This window comes from Gymnoscopelus microlampas (assembly GCF_963454915.1).
Source record: "Gymnoscopelus microlampas genome assembly, chromosome: 22".
Classification (NCBI taxonomy): Eukaryota; Metazoa; Chordata; class Actinopteri; order Myctophiformes; family Myctophidae; genus Gymnoscopelus; species Gymnoscopelus microlampas.
This window is the reverse complement of record NC_139959.1, coordinates 27,708,383-27,731,213: the sequence shown is the minus strand read 5'-3', so window position 1 is coordinate 27,731,213 and position 22,831 is coordinate 27,708,383. Positions and strand designations below refer to the sequence as shown.

At 39.8% G+C, this 22,831-nt stretch overlaps 1 protein-coding gene across 1 annotated transcript in view; it reads left to right on the top strand.

Moving 5' to 3' along the window:
- LOC311039347 (metalloreductase STEAP2-like) overlaps positions 1 to 20,797 on the top strand; it is a 32,840-nt gene extending 12,043 nt beyond the window's left edge. The window contains exons 5-6 of the mRNA XM_084049163.1: positions 19,683 to 19,847; positions 20,472 to 20,797. Of these exons, the coding sequence (XP_083905289.1) occupies positions 19,683 to 19,847; positions 20,472 to 20,765 (459 nt within the window). The 3' untranslated portion in view covers positions 20,766 to 20,797. The remainder of the gene's footprint in view (positions 1 to 19,682; positions 19,848 to 20,471) is intronic.
- Positions 20,798 to 22,831: the final 2,034 nt, after the last annotated feature.

The following is a 22,831-nucleotide window of genomic DNA, read 5'->3' as shown; positions in this document are numbered from 1 at the left end:
TCAAGTAGGCTACATTGTTCTCACTTTGGAGGGGTGGGCAACTCTGATAATGGAGAGGGCCACAATATTTCCACACTCACTATGAGCTTGTAGATCGGCTATTTTAGCTATTTTTTTTATTGGAATCCTGATTTTTTTTTAGCGGCGCTAGCCGATCCTGCTCTATACCTGACTTTGTCCGTGTTCACCGTCAACGTTATGATTGGTCAGACCCGTCAACGTTCTGATTGGTCAGACCCGTCAACGTTCTGATTGGTCAGACCCGTAAACGTTCTGATTGGTCAGACCCGTCAACAAAGTGATTGGTCAAGCTTCACGTGACACATGGGTGGACCGAAACGAAAGTTGGTCACTACCGAAACGAAAGTTAAATCCGAAAAAATCACTAAGTGTGGAGGCCAAAATCGTCCCCCCAAAAACCTGTTAGGAGTACGTTTCAGGCAATTTAGAGTTGATTGGTAGTACTTTGTAGTGACGATTTTTTTGGTCCCTAACATTCATCGAGCTCTGGACTTAGTACATTTCACCATTGTGTCACTACCGAAACGAAAGTTGGTCACTACCGAAACGAAAGTTAAATCCGAAAAAATCACTAAGTGTGGAGGCCAAAATCGTCCCCCCAAAAACCTGTTAGGAGTACGTTTCAGGCAATTTAGAGTTGATTGGTAGTACTTTGTAGTGACGATTTTTTTGGTCCCTAACATTCATCGAGCTCTGGACTTAGTACATTTCACCATTGTGTCACTACCGAAACGAAAGTTAAATCCGAAAAAATCACTAAGTATGGAGGCCAAAATCGCCCCCCCAAAAAACCTGTTAGGAGTACGTTTCAGGCAATTTAGAGTTGATTGGTAGTACTTTGTAGTGACAATTTTTTTGGTCCCTAACATTCATCGAGCTCTGGACTTAGTACATTTCACCATTGTGTCACTACCGAAACGAAAGTTGGTCACTACCGAAACGAAAGTTAAATCCGAAAAAATCACTAAGTGTGGAGGCCAAAATCGTCCCCCCAAAAACCTGTTGGGAGTACGTTTCAGGCAATTTAGAGTTGATTGGTAGTACTTTGTAGTGACAATTTTTTTGGTCCCTAACATTCATCGAGCTCTGGACTTAGTACATTTCACCATTGTGTCACTACCGAAACGAAAGTTGGTCACTACCGAAACGAAAGTTAAATCCGAAAAAAATCACTAAGTGTGGAGGCCTAAATTGTCCCCCCAAAAACCTGTTAGGAGTACGTTTCAGGCAATTTAGAGTTGATTGGTAGTACTTTGTAGTGACGATTTTTTTGGTCCCTAACATTCATCGAGCTCTGGACTTAGTACATTTCACCATTGTGTCACTACCGAACGAAAGTTGGTCACTACCGAAACGAAAGTTAAATCCGAAAAAATCACTAAGTGTGGAGGCCAAAATCGCCCCCCCAAAAAACCTGTTAGGAGTACGTTTCAGGCAATTTAGAGTTGATTGGTAGTACTTTGTAGTGACAATTTTTTTGGTCCCTAACATTCATCGAGCTCTGGACTTAGTACATTTCACCATTGTGTCACTACCGAAACGAAAGTTAAATCCGAAAAAATCACTAAGTATGGAGGCCAAAATCGCCCCCCCAAAAAACCTGTTAGGAGTACGTTTCAGGCAATTTAGAGTTGATTGGTAGTACTTTGTAGTGACAATTTTTTTGGTCCCTAACATTCATCGAGCTCTGGACTTAGTACATTTCACCATTGTGTCACTACCGAAACGAAAGTTAAATCCGAAAAAATCACTAAGTATGGAGGCCAAAATCGCCCCCCCAAAAAACCTGTTAGGAGTACGTTTCAGGCAATTTAGAGTTGATTGGTAGTACTTTGTAGTGACAATTTTTTTGGTCCCTAACATTCATCGAGCTCTGGACTTAGTACATTTCACCATTGTGTCACTACCGAAACGAAAGTTGGTCACTACCGAAACGAAAGTTAAATCCGAAAAAATCACTAAGTGTGGAGGCCAAAATCGCCCCCCCCAAAAACCTGTTAGGAGTACGTTTCAGGCAATTTAGAGTTGATTGGTAGTACTTTGTAGTGACAATTTTTTTGGTCCCTAACATTCATCGAGCTCTGGACTTAGTACATTTCACCATTGTGTCACTACCGAAACGAAAGTTAAATCCGAAAAAATCACTAAGTATGGAGGCCAAAATCGCCCCCCCAAAAAACCTGTTAGGAGTACGTTTCAGGCAATTTAGAGTTGATTGGTAGTACTTTGTAGTGACAATTTTTTTGGTCCCTAACATTCATCGAGCTCTGGACTTAGTACATTTCACCATTGTGTCACTACCGAAACGAAAGTTGGTCACTACCGAAACGAAAGTTAAATCCGAAAAAATCACTAAGTGTGGAGGCCAAAATCGTCCCCCCAAAAACCTGTTAGGAGTACGTTTCAGGCAATTTAGAGTTGATTGGTAGTACTTTGTAGTGACAATTTTTTTGGTCCCTAACATTCATCGAGCTCTGGACTTAGTACATTTCACCATTGTGTCACTACCGAAACGAAAGTTGGTCACTACCGAAACGAAAGTTAAATCCGAAAAAATCACTAAGTGTGGAGGCCTAAATTGTCCCCCCAAAAACCTGTTAGGAGTACGTTTCAGGCAATTTAGAGTTGATTGGTAGTACTTTGTAGTGACGATTTTTTTGGTCCCTAACATTCATCGAGCTCTGGACTTAGTACATTTCACCATTGTGTCACTACCGAACGAAAGTTGGTCACTACCGAAACGAAAGTTAAATCCGAAAAAATCACTAAGTGTGGAGGCCAAAATCGTCCCCCCAAAAACCTGTTAGGAGTACGTTTCAGGCAATTTAGAGTTGATTGGTAGTACTTTGTAGTGACGATTTTTTTGGTCCCTAACATTCATCGAGCTCTGGACTTAGTACATTTCACCATTGTGTCACTACCGAAACGAAAGTTGGTCACTACTGAAACGAAAGTTAAATCCGAAAAAATCACTAAGTGTGGAGGCCAAAATCGCCCCCCCAAAAACCTGTTAGGAGTACGTTTCAAGCAATTTAGAGATGATTGGTAGTACTTTGTAGTGACGATTTTTTGGGTCCCTAACGTTCATCGAGTTCTGGACGTAGTACATTTCACCATTGTGTCACTACCGAAACGAAAGTTGGTCACTACCGAAACGAAAGTTAAATCCGAAAAAATCACTAAGTGTGGAGGCCAAAATCGTCCCCCCAAAAACCTGTTAGGAGTACGTTTCAGGCAATTTAGAGTTGATTGGTAATTTTCGTTTCGGTAAAATTTATTTTACCGAAACGAAAGTTAAATCCGAAAAAATCACAAAGTGTGGAGGCCAAAATCGTCCCCCCAAAAACCTGTTAGGAGTACGTTTCAGGCAATTTAGAGTTGATTGGTAATTTTCGTTTCGGTAAAATTTATTTTACCGAAACGAAAGTTAAAGCGATATTTCACTTCCAAAAAAACTTTGGGTCATTTTATCATCTACTCAAGCTTTTGTGAACCCCCCAGACCGTTTTTAATTTGCTTGATTCATTATTTAGATATTTGATATACATTTTATTAGACACGCCCCCTTCCTATGCAAACCCATTATAACTTCAAACTCCATTTTTAACATGTTAGATTCATCAAAAACACCCGTCCTTGGTTCTGGTGACTCACCCTGCCCTCCTAATACGTGAGGAGGCCGTGTTTTTTCAATTACTTTTTTCATTTATTTTTAATATTTTTTTTGGAAAATGAAAAAAATTAAATACAATAAAAAAATACAATAAAATAAATGAAAAAAGTAATCGAAAAAACACGGCCCCCTTGCGTATTAGGAGGGCAGGGTGAGTCACCAGAACCAAGGACGGGTGTTTTTGATGAATCTAACATGGTTAAAATGGAGTTTGAAGTTACAATGGGTTTGTATAGGAAGGGGGCGTGTCTGATGAAATTAATATCAAATATCTAAATACTGTATTGAGCAACTTAAAAACTGTCTGGGGGGCTCACAAAGGCCTGAGTAGACGATAAAATGACCAAAAGTTTTTTTGAAAGTGAAATATCCCTTTAAATCCGAAAAAATCACTAAGTGTGGAGGCCAAAATTGTCCCCCCAAAAACCTGTTAGGAGTACGTTTCAGGCAATTTAGAGTTGATTGGTAGTACTTTGTAGTGACGATTTTTTTGGTCCCTAACATTCACCGAGCTCTGGACTTAGTACATTTCACCATTGTGTCACTACCGAAACGAAAGTTGGTCACTACCGAAACGAAAGTTAAATCCGAAAAAATCACAAAGTGTGGAGGCCAAAATCGTCCCCCCAAAAACCTGTTAGGAGCACTTTTCAGGCAATTTAGAGTTGATTGGTAGTACTTTGTAGTGACGATTTTTTTGGTCCCTAACATTCATCGAGCTCTGGACTTAGTACATTTCACCATTGTGTCACTACCGAAACGAAAGTTGGTCACTACCGAAACGAAAGTTAAATCCGAAAAAATCACTAAGTGTGGAGGCCAAAATCGCCCCCCCCAAAAACCTGTTAGGAGTACGTTTCAGGCAATTTAGAGATGATTGGTAGTACTTTGTAGTGACGATTTTTTTGGTCCCTAACGTTCATCGAGTTCTGGACGTAGTACATTTCACCATTGTGTCACTACCGAAACGAAAGTTGGTCACTACCGAAACGAAAGTTAAATCCGAAAAAATCACAAAGTGTGGAGGCCAAAATCGTCCCCCCAAAAACCTGTTAGGAGCACGTTTCAGGCAATTTAGAGTTGATTGGTAGTACTTTGTAGTGACGATTTTTTTGGTCCCTAACATTCATCGAGCTCTGGACTTAGTACATTTCACCATTGTGTCACTACCGAAACGAAAGTTGGTCACTACCGAAACGAAAGTTAAATCCGAAAAAATCACTAAGTGTGGAGGCCAAAATCGCCCCCCCCAAAAACCTGTTAGGAGTACGTTTCAGGCAATTTAGAGATGATTGGTAGTACTTTGTAGTGACGATTTTTTTGGTCCCTAACGTTCATCGAGTTCTGGACGTAGTACATTTCACCATTGTGTCACTACCGAAACGAAAGTTGGTCACTACCGAAACGAAAGTTAAATCCGAAAAAATCACAAAGTGTGGAGGCCAAAATCGTCCCCCCAAAAACCTGTTAGGAGCACGTTTCAGGCAATTTAGAGTTGATTGGTAGTACTTTGTAGTGACGATTTTTTTGGTCCCTAACATTCATCGAGCTCTGGACTTAGTACATTTCACCATTGTGTCACTACCGAAACGAAAGTTGGTCACTACCGAAACGAAAGTTAAATCCGAAAAAATCACTAAGTGTGGAGGCCAAAATCGCCCCCCCCAAAAACCTGTTAGGAGTACGTTTCAGGCAATTTAGAGATGATTGGTAGTACTTTGTAGTGACGATTTTTTTGGTCCCTAACGTTCATCGAGTTCTGGACGTAGTACATTTCACCATTGTGTCACTACCGAAACGAAAGTTGGTCACTACCGAAACGAAAGTTAAATCCGAAAAAATCACTAAGTGTGGAGGCCAAAATCGTCCCCCCAAAAACCTGTTAGGAGTACGTTTCAGGCAGTTTAGAGTTGATTGGTAGTACTTTGTTGTGACGATTTTTTTGGTCCCTAACATTCATCGAGCTCTGGACTTAGTACATTTCACCATTGTGTCACTACCGAAACGAAAGTTGGTCACTACCGAAACGAAAGTTAAATCCGAAAAAATCACTAAGTGTGGAGGCCAAAATCGTCCCCCCAAAAACCTGTTAGGAGTACGTTTCAGGCAATTTAGAGTTAGCCTCGGAAACCCATGCCTTTTTTTTGTTTCAAAAGAAAAAAAGCCTGGGAGAACCTTGCAGGAATGCTGGTCTTAGGACCATGTTATCTCCTAACCAATCAGAGTGCTCCAAACCCAGGCGCTGGAATCCAGCGCCTTGGTTTGGCTCCGCCCTTCAAGACCATCGATTGGGCTCATTCTTTCAATCTAATTTAGAGTTGATTGGTAGTACTTTGTAGTGACAATTTTTTTGGTCCCTAACATTCATCGAGCTCTGGACTTAGTACATTTCACCATTGTGTCACTACCGAAACGAAAGTTGGTCACTACCGAAACAAAAGCGAAAATCCGAAAAAATCACTAAGTTTGGAGGCCAAAATCGTCCCCCCAAAAACCTGTTGGGAGTACGTTTCAGGCAATTTAGAGTTGATTGGTAGTACTTTGTAGTGACGATTTTTTTGGTCCCTAACATTCATCGAGCTCTGGACTTAGTACTTTTCACCATTGTGTCACTACCGAAACGAAAGTTGGTCACTACCGAAACGAATGTTAAATCCGAAAAAATCACTAAGTGTGGAGGCCAAAATCCCCCCCCCCCAAAAAAAAACCTGTTAGGAGTACGTTTCAGGCAATTTAGAGTTGATTGGTAGTACTTTGTAGTGACGATTTTTTTGGTACCTAACATTCATCGAGCTCGGGACTTTTGATAAACACAGGGTCTGAAAGCAGAAGGTTTGGGGTTCAAAGCTCCTGAAGAACATTTTCACTGGCCATCTAAATTCTAAAAGGCGGGCGAAGGATGACGTTCCCAAGTGTAACTTCCATGCCAGCGTGGCTCAAGAGATAGACACAGGGTCTGAAAGCAGAAGGTTTGGGGTTCAAGGCTCCTGAAGAACATTTTCACTGTCCATCTAAATTCTAAAAGGCGGGTTAAGGATGACGTTCCCAATTCCACTTTCCATGCCAGCGTGGCTCAAGAGTTAAACACAGGGTCTGAAAGTAGAAGGTTTGGGGTTCAAGGCTCCTGAAGAACATTTTCACTGTCCATCTAAATTCTAAAAGGCGGGTTAAGGATGACGTTCCCAATTGTACCTTCCATGCCAGCGTGGCTTAAAAGTTAAATCAAAGGTTCACAAACTAAAGGTTTGAGGTTCAAAGCTCACTCAAAACAACTCCAAACAACTACTAAATAAAAACTAAAAGGGTAATACAACAAAAAAACAATGGAGCTGTGGTCAATACAAACTGGTGATGAAAAAAAACAATAAAAAATGTCTCAAACAAATTCATGTGAAAAAAAACAGTGGCCATAAAATCACAAAAAATACTAAAATAAACATCTTTGGTAGCACTTTACAATAATGACCCGTTATAAAGCATTTATAAACGTTTATAAGTAGTTTGTAGACTATTAACAAATCATTAACAACCTGTTTGTTGACATTTGTAAATGATTACTAAAACCTTTATAACTACAGTTACAAATCATTTGTAAAGTATTAGTAAGTAGTGAACTATTCATGAATAAGCCATTTATATACATCTGTAAAAGATTATTAAATCATTTGTAACGACCCATTCTAAAGCATTTATAAACGTTTATAAGCAGTTTGTAGACTATTAACAAATCATTAACAACCTGTTTATTGACATTCGTAAATGATTACTAAAACCTTTATAACTACGGTTACAAATCATCTATAAAGGTATTAGTAACTATTCATGAATAAGCCATGTATAATACATCTGTAAATGATTATTAAATCATTTGTAACTGATGTTACATAATATATACAAGCTATTGGTAGCTTGTTCATGTTTAACATTATGCTTTGTTAAACATTCCTAAAGTATCTATAAATCCTTAGTACATGTTATTATGTGCCCTATAGTAAAGTGAAGACAGTTCATCATTTACAACTGTCTGTTAATGTGTTTGTTCATGTTTAACATGCTTTGTAAAACATTCCTAAAATATCTATAAATCCTTTGTACATGTTATTATGTGCCCTACAGTAAAGTGAAGACAGTTCATCATTTATGACTGTCTGTTAATGTGGACTTTCTCCTTACCTGTTGCAAACTACCTGGCTTTCATGAATGCAGACACCAAACAATTACTAGAATTATCATTCATGTTAAGCAAATGATGCGTAAGACATTCGTAAAGAGTATGTAAACCATTTGCAGACGTTATCATGAGCCTGAGCCTAGTTGCTTCTTTTGGGCTTGTTTTCATAGACCTGTCCGCTTGTTTCTTTTGCAAAATCTGGCAACACACTGATTACCTGCATTACACCTGCAGTAGCCTACTAGGGAGGAAGTGAACAGTGATGCAGTTGCAGACTGGACAGAAATATGTCTAATTCATGTTTTATGTGTTTTAACTGTCTTGTTGCAGGTGATCGAGGTAACATAAAATGGCTAATCTTACACACATGAAGTAGCATTATGACTAGGGGGTATTTTGATGGTGGCTGTTTGTATCCACAATGTTTGTTTTGATGTGTAGGCTAGTAATGTCCTCCATGCTTAGCAGTTTAGCTTAGCAGCTAAAGCTAACTTGCACTGGGAGGTGGTGACTGCAGAGGCTCCAAGCTGCTACTCTGTGATTCTGTTGTGATTAATTTCTTTGTTTAAATGTCAGTGTGTGTGCTGTGGCCAAGAGTTGCTACATTTTATATCTTAATAAATTGTTGTATACTTGTATACTATATAACGTTACTTTTGCCACTTTTTGATGTCACATGTTTTACTAATCACTGTTAAACATGACATAATAATGCATAGTCTTCACTTTACAACAAGGCCCATGATAACGTTAGCAAATGGTCAACACACTCTTTACGAATGTCTTACGAATCATATATTAAACATGAAAGATAATTCTAGTAATTGTTTGGCATCTGCATTCATGAAAGCCAGGTAGTTTGCAACAGGTAAGGAGAAGGTCACATTAACAGACAGTTGTAAATGATGAACTGTCTTCACTTTACTATGGGGCACATAATAACATGTACGAAGGATTTATAGATATTTTACTCTACTCAGAGTCATAAGTTTACAAAATGTACGAAAGTGCAGTGAACGTCTGTGCGGTTTGTCTTCATCACTGAAAATAACGTATACATGTAAACTGATATAAAACTGCTGTCATGTGCAGTTGGGGTGAAGAAACACAACCATTTCACTCCTAATAATACCTATTTGATTTGACATCCTGACTTGCTGCTGTAGCTGAGGCTTGAACCTGTTACCTGCGGCTCACTAGTCAGTGACTCTATCCATTCACCTACAGCTGTTTCCTTGGAATCTGTGGTTCTGAAACGTTTTGTTGTCAACCCCCAAATTGACATGTATTTGGGCAGTGGACCCCAATGTGAAAAGATGTAGTGTCAGGGCCCCCCATGAAAAAGATTTATATTTATGCTGTAACACATTTTTTTAAAGTTATTTGTCTTGTTTGTTGTTCAAGTCAAAGCACCAGGAAGGCTGTACTTGTCAGCCATCTGTTAGCTCAATGGGTTGAGATGCAGTATTCATGATCCAGAGGCCATGAGTTCAAATCCCATTGATGTCTTTCCTATGATTCTTTCCTTTGCAGACTGGCTTCCAGAAGATCAACTGAAAACTACCAGGAAGGCTATATATGTTATCCAACTGTTAGCTCAATGGGTTGAGACGCAGTATACATGATCCAGAGGCCATGAGTTCAAATCCCATTGATGTCTTTCCTATGATTCTTTCCTTTGCAGACTGGCTTCCAGAAGATCAACTGAAAACTACCAGGAAGGCTGTACTTGTCAGCCATCTGTTAGCTCAATGGGTTGAGACGCAGTATTCATGATCCAGAGGCCATGAGTTCAAATCCCATTGATGTCTTTCCTATGATTCTTTCCTTGAGTGGGTTCGATTCCCACTCCGAGTCATGTGTCCCCGGTAACTTGGGGCAACGGATAAATTGACTGATATCCTTCGTGATGCTTCCCTTTGCAGAATAACTTCTAGAAAAACAAGTTAAAACCACCAGGAAACCTGTAACTCTCAGCCAACAGCATAGCTCAACTGGTAGAGCGTCTGTCCACCACGGCCCCCAGTGAACATATCTCATATAGTTCACTGGTTATTTTATTCCATAGATGGTCACCATTTGGGAACACCCCCCTCTGGTGGACAAAATAAATCATTACACACATACACACGTGCACACAATGCCCTTTATATTTATGTATGTATATGTATGTATATATATGTATATATATGTGTGTATGTGTATATGTGTTTTTATAAATCTCTAGTTGAAACAGTCTTTTAAGGGAGCAACAGATGGGCCAGTGCAATAGAGCATTTAATTTGCCTTTTTAAACCACACAACTCAATAACAATACCTACTCTGGGCCCTTCTGGGACCTACTCCTACTCCCCGACTATATTCCCTCTTTACTCTACCCCTACTCTACTCACTACTCTACTCCGCCTACTCTACACACCCTCTATCTATCTCAGTAACTGAGACCGAATTGGCCAGATTCGGTTTCAGTTACTAAGGTGGTGACTGGATTTGAACCAGGACACTCCTACAAGTTATTCTACGGATATCAGTCAATTTATCCGCTGCCCCAATTTACCGGGGACTTGACGTTAGTGGGAATCGAACCCAGGACCGCTCGGTCCTGGGTTATTCTACGGATATCAGTCAATTTATCCGTTGCCCCAAGTTAACTGGGACACTTGACTCGACTGGGAATCGAACCCACTCAAGTCAAGTCAAGTCATGTTATTGGACAGACGCTCTACCAGTCGAGCTATGCTGTTGGCTGAGAGTTACAGGTTTCCTGGTGGTTTCAACTTGTTTTCTAGAAGTTAGTCTGCAAAGGGAAGAATCACTAAGGATATCAGTCAATTTATCCGTTGCCCCAAGATACCGGGGACACTTGACTCGAGTGGGAATCTAACCCACTCAAGTCAAGTCATGTTATTGGACAGACGCTCTACCAGTTGAGCTATGCTGTAGGCTGAGAGTTACAGGTTTCCTGGTGGTTTTAACTTGTTTTTCTAGAAGTTAGTCTGCAAAGGGAAGCATCACTAAGGATATCAGTCAATTTATCCGTTGCCCCAAGTTACCGGGGACACTTGACTCGAGTGGGAATCGAACCCACTCAAGTCAAGTCAAGTCATGTTATTGGACAGACGCTCTACCAGTTGAGCTATGCTGTTGGCTGAGAGTTACAGGTTTCCTGGTGGTTTTAACTTGTTTTTCTAGAAGTTATTCTGCAAAGGGAAGCATCACGAAGGATATCAGTCAATTTATCCGTTGCCCCAAGTAACCAGGGACACATGACTCGGAGTGGGAATCGAACCCACTCAAGGAAAGAATCATAGGAAAGACATCAATGGGATTTGAACTCATGGCCTCTGGATCATGAATACTGCGTCTCAACCCATTGAGCTAACAGATGGCTGACAAGTACAGCCTTCCTGGTAGTTTTCAGTTGATCTTCTGGAAGCCAGTCTGCAAAAGAAAGAATCATAGGAAAGACATCAATGGGATTTGAACTCATGGCCTCTGGATCATGTATACTGCGTCTCAACCCATTGAGCTAACAGTTGGATGACAAATATAGCCTTCCTGGTAGTTTTCAGTTGATCTTCTGGAAGCCAGTCTGCAAAGGAAAGAATCATAGGAAAGACATCAATGGAATTTGAACTCATGGCCTCTGGATCATGAATACTGCGTCTCAACCCATTGAGCTAACAGATGGCCGACAAGTACAGCCTTCCTGGTGCTTTGACTTGAACAACAAACAAGACAAATAACTTTAAAAAAATGTGTTACAGCATAAATATAAATCTTTTTCATGGGGGGGCCCTGACACTACATCTTTTCACATTGGGGTCCACTGCCCAAATACATGTCAATTTGGGGGGTTGACAACAAAAGGTTTCAGAACCACAGATTCCAAGGAAACAGCTGTAGGTGAATGGATAGAGTCACTGACTAGTGAGCCGCAGGTAACAGGTTCAAGCCTCAGCTACAGCAGCAAGTCAGGATGTCAAATCAAATAGGTATTATTAGGAGTGAAATGGTTGTGTTTCTTCACCCCAACTGCATATGACAGCAGTTTTATATCAGTTTACATGTACGTTATTTTCAGTGATGAAGACAAACCGCACAGACGTTCACTGTACTTTAGTACATTTTGTAAACTTATGACTCTGAGTAGAGTAAAATATCTATAAATCCTTAGTACATGTTATTATGTGCCCTATAGTAAAGTGAAGACAGTTCATCATTTACAACTGTCTGTTAATGTGACTTTCTCCTTACCTGTTGCAAACTACCTGGCTTTCATGAATGCAGATGCCAAACAATTACTAGAATTATCTTTCATGTTTAATATATGATTCGTAAGACATTCGTAAAGAGTGTGTTGACCATTTGCTAACGTTATCATGGGCCTTGTTTTAAAGTGAAGACTATGCATTATTATGTCATGTTTAACAGTGATTAGTAAAACATGTGACATCAAAAAGTGGCAAAAGTAACGTTATATAGTATACAAGTATACAACAATTTATTAAGATATAAAATGTAGCAACTCTTGGCCACAGCACACACACTGACATTTAAACAAAGAAATTAATCACAACAGAATCACAGAGTAGCAGCTTGGAGCCTCTGCAGTCACCACCTCCCAGTGCAAGTTAGCTTTAGCTGCTAAGCTAAACTGCTAAGCATGGAGGACATTACTAGCCTACACATCAAAACAAACATTGTGGATACAAACAGCCACCATCAAAATACCCCCTAGTCATAATGCTACTTCATGTGTGTAAGATTAGCCATTTTATGTTACCTCGATCACCTGCAACAAGACAGTTAAAACACATAAAACATGAATTAGACATATTTCTGTCCAGTCTGCAACTGCATCACTGTTCACTTCCTCCCTAGTAGGCTACTGCAGGTGTAATGCAGGTAATCAGTGTGTTGCCAGATTTTGCAAAAGAAACAAGCGGACAGGTCTATGAAAACAAGCCCAAAAGAAGCAACTAGGCTCAGGCTCATGATAACGTCTGCAAATGGTTTACATACTCTTTACGAATGTCTTACGCATCATTTGCTTAACATGAATGATAATTCTAGTAATTGTTTGGTGTCTGCATTCATGAAAGCCAGGTAGTTTGCAACAGGTAAGGAGAAAGTCCACATTAACAGACAGTCATAAATGATGAACTGTCTTCACTTTACTGTAGGGCACATAATAACATGTACAAAGGATTTATAGATATTTTAGGAATGTTTTACAAAGCATGTTAAACATGAACAAACACATTAACAGACAGTTGTAAATGATGAACTGTCTTCACTTTACTATAGGGCACATAATAACATGTACTAAGGATTTATAGATACTTTAGGAATGTTTAACAAAGCATAATGTTAAACATGAACAAGCTACCAATAGCTTGTATATATTATGTAACATCAGTTACAAATGATTTAATAATCATTTACAGATGTATTATACATGGCTTATTCATGAATAGTTACTAATACCTTTATAGATGATTTGTAACCGTAGTTATAAAGGTTTTAGTAATCATTTACGAATGTCAATAAACAGGTTGTTAATGATTTGTTAATAGTCTACAAACTGCTTATAAACGTTTATAAATGCTTTAGAATGGGTCGTTACAAATGATTTAATAATCTTTTACAGATGTATATAAATGGCTTATTCATGAATAGTTCACTACTTACTAATACTTTACAAATGATTTGTAACTGTAGTTATAAAGGTTTTAGTAATCATTTACAAATGTCAACAAACAGGTTGTTAATGATTTGTTAATAGTCTACAAACTACTTATAAACGTTTATAAATGCTTTATAACGGGTCATTATTGTAAAGTGCTACCAAATCTTTAATTAATATGTACATTTATTAAGCTCCTCCCCCTGGAGGTGGGCTCCCTCCATGCTCCTCCCTCTCCTACCGGAGCTAAAAGAGGGCGTGAGGAGGGAGGCGGGCTTCATCCATGGTTCTCGCCTTAAAAAGACCGAAAATTGCAAGTAGTAACGGCTGCAACCTTGGATGACAGGTCTGCAGATCCTGTGTCTGCAGACAGGTCTGCAGACACAAGCCACCTCCCTACTCCTCCTAGTGGCAACAACCGTCTCCATGCCGACATCTCGCCACTCCGACTAGTGGCTTCCGCGTGCGGTTAGGGTTAGGGTGAGGGTTAGGTATAGGGTTCGTTAACGTCGGAAAGGCGACATGTCATGAGACATGAGTATACATGAGTCACCGAAACACCCCGCCCCTTACCCCAGGCTGCAGCCGTTAGCTTCTCGAAAATTGAGATCTTCCCTGACCAAGATTCAAACCCACGACCATCCGCCTGTGAAGCCTATGCTTTACTCTTGCACCACCAGGCCTTACACATTAATTAGGATTTCGATGTTATATTTAAAGTTAAAGCGAGAGGTGACAGGTCAAAAGATGAAAATCCGCAGCAAACACCTCTACCCCTGACAGAATGACTGGATCTACTAGATACACCCTCTGATGATCAGGGAAAGGGTTCATTATGACACGACTGAGATTTAGGTTGTTTAAAACCATCTGTTAGAAAACATTTACTCTGGCTGAGTCTGAACCCAGATTTACACTTTCATTGAAAGGAAACAGAGAGATGTTTCGTAATGTCATAAAAATTCATACCCTTTTTGTCATTTAGAAATTCCTTAGTTTCAGGTGATCAAAACTATAGCAGTTTTGGTGTTAAATCAAGTAGGCTACATTGTTCTCACTTTGGACTGGACATTAAAAGATATGTCTTAAGTTTTCAACTATAGTTCCTCAAACAGTGCAGTATTATCACCACAGATCCTCTATGATTAACTGAATTAAGTTTAAGAAAATACCACTTCGCACTCATGGCATGCAGCATATCAATCAAATCAATGATCAATTATAGGCCGAGCTCCATACTTCGTTTTGAGGTATTCTAGTGACTCAGGGATAACAAATTACATAAATTCAACCACTTAAATGTAATGTATTTATTGCAACAACCAACCTAGAGTGTGAGTTTGTAACAAAATGTTTGTAACAAAATGAGGAAACTCACACAAACAAAGAACGTTTAAATTATTTTATTAAAACTAACTTGACCCCATATGGGTAACCGGTGAGCCTCAGGGCTCAATACTAGTGTATTTTCTGTTTTGTGTTATTATGAGGAAAGTTTTGACTGAAAATAGCCGATCGACAAGCTATTTTCTGCTAAAGCTATACCCACAATACGGATACTGGGGTGGTTAACAGTGCTTAAAGGGCAAGACCACTTTGGTAGAGGTTTGGGTTGTGTAGTTACCTTGCCATGATGCATCTCCAAAGGTGGGCAAGAAATCTAAAATAATTGGCTGAAACAGCTCTCAAAGTCACTCTTTTAGCACAAACGAACGCAAATAAAGTTGATTCAGACTATATGGAACATCACCAAACCCAGTACCGTTTGTTTTTTAAATAAAAATGCTAACATCCTGTTGATTTTGCTATTTTTATTAAAAAGAACTCTGACTGGATCCGCGGATCTGGATCTTCAAATAGTAAAATCAACAGGAAGTTGACATTTTTATTTAAAAAAAAAACAGTGCTGGGTTTGGTGATGTTCTATATTGACTGGATCAGCTTTGTTTGTGTTCGTTTACGTGCTAAAAGAGTGACTTTGAGAGACGTTTCACCGTACAATGTCAATGAGGAGCATATTTTGAATGATCAATTTCTATTCAATTATTATACAGCAATTATTTTAGATTTCTTGTTTACATTTGGAGTTAAATCATGACAAGGTAACTACACAACCCAAACCTCTACCACAGTGATCTTGTTCTTTAACAAGCAAAATCCAAAAGGCTGGAGTGCTCCCAGTGAGCTTCATGGTGAGAGAGAGAACAAGAATGAAGTCCAGTCACCTCTTTTATAGAGGACAATCCAGGTGGGCCAGATCTCCACTGATGACACACTCCGCCCTCCAATCATTCTGACACACATGACACATGGTTAGTAACCATGACAACCACACCAGTCACCCTGACAACCCCCAGGGTTGTCACAAGAATTAAATATAAAAATAGATAGCTGTGCTGTGAACAATTTAGGCTGACAAGAACAAAGTATTTTTTTAACGACAGGACTGTATGGCATTTTGTTTATACTAAAGTATTGTATGACTAACAAGCTAAAGTCCTTTTTGCATCAACTCCTCCAAGGAACAGGCCATATGGTGTAGTTGGCAGGGCTTTATTGAAGAAAAGGTGACATTAAAAACAAACAATTAGACAAATAATCAAACATTGATGATGACAATGAAGTGCACATTAGCATTCACACTGATTTACATGTCAACCTTAAAGTCACATCAGACAATGAGCATGAAACTGTCACTTTTACAAACTGTAATAAAAGTTATCCTTGCCTGGGCGTACATCTGTTCTGGAGGCTGACGACAGGGGAGCAGGTTCTCCTGAGAGCAAGAAGCTGCGATGGAGAGATGAGTGAATGACGTGCATAGACATATAAAGGTAGACGCCTCCTCTGGCTCTAAAGCGTGTGTATGGCGGACGCACTTCCGCTTCTGGGGGGCAGCTGGATATTTCCGCGTGTGTCACAGAAGGGGGCGTTCAGTAGGCCAATGAGAGGCAGGTGGGGGCGGGACAACTAGATTCTGACAAGTCCTGGAAAAGACGCGCTTTGATTGGCCAGTAGTCAACACGCTGTGATTGGCCAGTGCCCGTGCCCCCCGGAAATATGGCGGCCACCATACCAAGCACGTCGCTCCAATGAACTGCAGAGGCCAATGAGGTATCTAGGTTTCTATATCTGTGATGACATGGTCCAAGGAGTCTCAGATTCACTGAAGCAGTTAAACCGTGCAGGGTACAGAGGTCTGACTGTTTTTTTTTACCACTATAGAACTGTTGTGTGGATTTGAGCATTGCCCTGCATGCTCTTCAGTGAAAGATTACAGCCAGCTACAAACATGAAAAAACACCTATAGTGTAGGTCAGGGGTTTTCAACGTTTTCAGGCCAAGGACCCCCTAGCTGAGAGAAAGATGAAGCAGGGACCCCCTCTATAATTGTATAAAATTGTGTTTCAGATTAAACTTTTTTGTTTACTTAGTCTGCTCTTTTTACCCTCTACACCTCTACATCTTTGCCAAAAATAGCCAATCTACAAGCTCACAACGCCTCGCAGCACGAGGCGTTGTGAGCTTGTAGATCTGCTATTTTTGGCTAAAGTTCTCCTCAGAAAAGGGATGCTAGGGTTCAAGTGGTTAATGTAAAAAAATAATAATCATAGCACACAAAGTTTTGGCGGACCCCCTGTAGTAACTCTGAGGACCCCCTAGGGGTCCCAAACCCCCTGTTGAAGACCCCTGGTGTAGGTATATTTTGCTTGTTACGGGGCCAGAGCTCAGCTCTGGACCTGTTTTATTACGGGGCCAGAGCTCAGCTCTGGACCTGTTTTATTATCGGCAGTATTTTAGTTCTTCTTCTGCCACTTTTCGCAGTTCTGGCTGAACCGTGCTGTCGCTTATTACGAGACTCGGCCATATGGTAGATGGTCATGAAAAACGATCAAGAAATAATTCTCACACTAATTCGTCAAAAGGTGGCGCTATAGCACTCAATTGAAAAATGGCAACTTTGTAAATCTATGCCTAAAACATACATGTAGACTCACATGTCTTTGAAACTTTGCAGAAATGTACAGGGTCATTCCAAATATCACTGAAACCAATCTCACTCCAATTGGCCAAAGGGGGGCGCTATAGCAATTTTTTGAAAATGCAAACTTTAACCAGGCATAAGTCATGCCTCGTTTGGCCGAAAGTCGTGAAACTTGCTTACACTTGTGCCTTGACTCACGAGGAACACATGTATCGCTTTGACCAGTAAGCTCCGCCCTTAGATTGTCCGCAATTTTGAGCAGTTTGAAAAATACTTGTTTTTGGCAGTTCTGGATTAACCGTGCGTACGCTTTTTACGAAACTCGGCCATATGGTAGATGCTCATGAAGAACTATCAAGAAATAATTCTCACACTCTTTCGTCAAAGGGTGGCGCTATAGCACTCAATTGAAAGTGCCAACTTTGAACAGGTACAACTCATGCCCTGTTTGACCTACAACCATGAAACTTCGATACACACATGCGTCTCTTCATGCCCGACAACTTTCGTGGTCTGACTTTTGACCTCTGACCTTTAGATCGCCCACCATTTTGAATTATATGAAAAACAGCCATTGGCTCATAACTTCTGCATTTTTTCACTTATGGAAAATCCGCCGCTTTTGTTTTGTCAGCAAAGGTCCTAAGTTCATGTGTAAAATGTTTCGTGCAGATTACTCAAAAATCCCAGGAGGAAATAGATTTTAACTATTGCAGTTTTATGAAAATTATTCATCTGCCCCTAACACATACATGCAAGACTCACATTTCTTTAAAACGTTGCAGTTATGTAGAGAGTCATTCCAAATATCACTGAAACCAATCTCACTCCAATTGGCACTTAGATTGTCTGCAATTTTGAGCAGTTTGAAAAACACTTAAACCCAGGATTTTTCAGCTATTTGCGTGAAACTGTATCATCTGTGTGATCTCCTTTTTCACAGTTCCTTGTCCAATGGCGTCTCCCTTAAATGAGTGCCTTACAATCTCGCAAGGTCGCTAGTTCAAGCCTCACTTGATGTAGACTTCATTTAAGTTGAATTGCAAACAACATGACTGTATCAATGAATACATGTGCAAATGGTAAAGATAACCTGAAATGCTTATTTGAGAGTACGTTTTTTCAATCTATGACATACTTCATTCTGAAAATAGCCGATCTACAATCTCAAAACTTTTCAGATAGCAACGTGTTTCTGAGCTTGTAGATCGGCTGCTTTCACTGTTTTCGGTTGCGAGGAGACATACAATTTCTCTATTGGCAAATGGTTTGTGAACGAGTGATCTTAGTGTTGGCTTGGTTCATGACAGAAGGCAAGAGTTTATGATCTTCAGCAGACAACATCAGCCTGGACAAAGCTATAGCACTATAGGTAGTGTTGCAGCATATTAGTCCGAAGGTTGAAATTTCGATTCCTGTTAATGGCAATAGGTTGAGATGTCCAATCAATCCATTCTGTATCCATCTCTCTCTCATCAATCTATTCCGTTTCCATGTCTCTCTTCAATCTATTCCGTTTCCATGGCTCTCTCTCTCTCTCTCTCTCTCTCTCTCTCTCTCTCTCTTCAATCTATTCCGTTTCCATGTCTCTCTCTCTCTCTCTCTCCAATCTATTCCGTTTCTCTCTCTCTCTCTCTCTCTCTCTCTCTCTCTCTCTCTCTCTCTCTCCAGTATCCATGTCTCTCTTGTCTGTCTGTCTGTCTGTCTGTCTGTCTGTCTGTCTGTCTGTCTGTCTGTCTGTCTGTCTGTCTGTCTGTCTCTCTCTCTCTCTCTCTCTCTCTCCGCGTAACGACGCCCCTGGTCAGTATCATGTCAGTATCATTGTCAGTATCATTGTCAGTATCATGGTCAGTAGCATGGTCAGTATCATGTCAGTATTATGGTCAGTATCATGGTCAGTATCATGTCAGTATCATGTCAGAGACATGAAAGATTGAAAGGTGGATGGGTTAGTGAGGAAAAAAACTGCACTAGAGAGTTTCTTCTACCAGATCATGCAGCCTGTTAAAAAAAACAGAATATAATTGCACCATGTTGCGTTTGACCTATCAAACATTTCATATCTCAAATCACATTGTTCAGGAAGGAGTGTACCTGTTGATCTCGGGCCTGACTGTAATGTTTAATGCTTGTGTGTTGGCAGGTCCATGCTAATGTGGAGAACTCGTGGAACGAGGAGGAGGTTTGGCGGGTGGAGATGTACGTCTCCTTTGGCGTCATGAGTCTGGGGCTACTCTCCCTCCTGGCCGTGACCTCCATCCCCTCCATCCACAGTGCCCTCAACTGGAGGGAATTCAGCTTCATACAGGTAAACACCAGCACCGTCAAGGGGGGAGGGCAATAGATTTAACAGTGGATTGCAGTGCACATGTGAGGAGTTGTTGATCATGTCAGTATCAGGTCTGTATCATGTCATTATCATGTCATTATAATGGTCATTATCGTGTCGGTATCATGGTCAGTATCATGGTCAGTATCATGGTCAGTATCATGTCAATATCATGGTCAGTATCATGGTCAATATCATGTCATTATCATGTCATTATCATGGTCTTTATCATGGCCTTTATCATGGTCAGTATCATGTCAGTATCATGGTCAGTATCATGGTCATTATCATGGTCATTATCATGTCAGTATCATGGTCATCATTATCATGTCAGTAGCATGGTCAGTATCATGACATCATGGTCATTATCATGTCAGTATCATCATTGATGTGTGGTATGATTAGAATCAAACTAGAAGTGGTGAGCCCCATTATTATTGTTAAACACAATTACATTTGTATCCCTTTCTTTTAGGAGGGTAGGACATGTCTATAGAATATTTTAAATATGACAATTTATTTGCTGAAAACTATTACTGGATTAAACCTGATCTGTCCGTTGTAACATAAACAGCCTAAAATTTGCTCCTGTCTCCCTATTAGTCCACTCTGGGCTACATCGCCCTGCTCATCGCTACCTTCCACGCCCTGCTCTTTGGCTGGAAGCGAGCCTTTGAGGAAGAAGCATACCGTTTCTACTTGCCGCCCAGCTTCGTGGTGTCCCTGGCCCTGCCTGTGTGCGTCATCCTGGGCAAGGTGCTCCTGCTGCTCCCCTGTGTGGCTGGTAAGCTCCACCGCATCCGCCGGGGTGGGGAGAACATCCGTGGCCCCTTCCAACGCCTCGACCCAGTGGGCTCAGTCACGCACATATCACCAGAGAGAGTCACCATCATGTAAAATAGCTGGTTGTCTTTTTCTTTATTTTGATTTGCACACAAGCTGCCACAGACATTTGCTCTCTTTATGCACTTGACTCATTTGTTTCTGCCTTTAACAGAATATTCTTATTCCATAGGTTCAGCGTCTTTTTATTACTTTTTTCATTATATTAGGTATGTTTTACATTTGGTTTTGTAGTTTGTAGTCATATTTCTATATCTTTCTTTTTTTGTTTGGTGTATAAACATTAACATTTAACAATGCTGCAAAGATGTATTCTAAAATGTTGTTAATATATGCCCACATGTGACCAAATGTTGCTTTTATGCCCTGCTTGTTACTGTGACTTAATTTATAATTTCTGTAACTTGTTTTAAACTTTGCATTATTGTTGCAATCATCAAGGGATTGTTAACCTTTCCTATAAGTGGCAAAGAAATCACACTCTGGCTGGACAATGTGAGCCTTCTGTAGAGATCACATCTCAGACTGGAGTTATGATTGATGATGGCTAGTTTACCATTCAGTGCTTGAATCTGAATGGTACCACTTGCATCCCTATTCCCTATTTCACATAGTTTGGCAAAAAAACAAACAGGTGTTTGTGTTTTTAGTGTGTTTTGACTGTTGTACTGTGCAATATTGTATCAATCCATTATGTGTTATACATGTGAGACCCATGAGCTGTGATCAAGAATTTATCAAAAAATATTTTTGATGTTTTCTGTTGCTCATACAGACTATGCTTTCCAATAGTGGTTTAATTGATTATTTAAAAAATAATCGTTAATCTAATAAAATAATTAATTTGTAATTGATCCCTATTTTGGGCATGCCAGCCATTAAGGTGAAAAGTAAAAAAAAAAAAAATCCAAACATTTCAATGATAGTGAAAATGACCGATCTACAAGCGCACAATGCTTTGTGATGTGACGTGTTGTGAGTTTGTAGATCTGCTATTTTAACTATTTTCCCATGACACCATTGTGCCAAATATAAAACAATGCTAATGTGGTTAATCGATTTATTGATATACATTTGCTTCTCAATTATTCAGTTAATCAAAAAAGTAATGAATAGAATACTAAGAAAATAATTGATGGTTGCCAATAAGGTGATAACACCATAGCGAATAATATTGTGTATATTAAGGTACCTGCAGTGCTGACTGTGTTCACTCTATGGCTTTGGTGTCCCGGTTCGAATCCCGGGCGTTACATATTACATTATATTATATTTAATATACAGTATAACAGCTTCCTGTTCAGCTCTGAAGTATATTGCCAGTATCTACTTCCAAGTTTCATAAAGTTTCATATGTGTTAACTAAATGCTGTATTTTTATATTAAAAGGGACTTACCTAACTAGAAAAATGTGCTCCTCGGAGCACAGGTTTCTGCCAGGCCAATAGTCGCTTATTGTGGGTCAGCAAAAAAATATGTATGAACTACGGTTCAAGAGGTATTGGGCAAAACGTGAATCTGCTTGTTGTAGCACCACCATGAGGCCCATTTGAAAAATGTAGGGTGGCATTTCTTCCACATTTCTTGATCACATGTGTGTACCGATTTACGTGATGTTTGGACAAAATCAGTGGGAGCAGAAGCAGGTTAGGATTTAGATGTTATAAAAATATGTTACAAAATAGTGGATTCAAACCAGGGACCCTTGTGTTTATAAAACGCTGACATGTCTCTCATAGAAGCATGGAAGATGTTAAGGATATTTCAATACTTGATTTGAACCAACAACCACGTTGTGTTTATGAAACAGCAATTCATCTCCTGCACCACAGAGGCTTGGAAGATGTTTGTGACAATTAAATACTTGTGTATGTCCAGACTGCACTAGCGATTTGTTTACATTCGACCGCATGGCTCATTTGCATAAGACGTTACCGTATTGATTTTATCCCACTGTTGAGGGTTAGGGTTATGTTTTATATATTTTGTTTAAGACTTACAGTAGGCTGCCTTGCCCCACTGGAATACAGTGACTGATATGAATTAATAATATACTGAACCATACGTAAAATGAAGAATACCTTGTGACGTCAGTGACATTTTATTACAAATGAAAATAA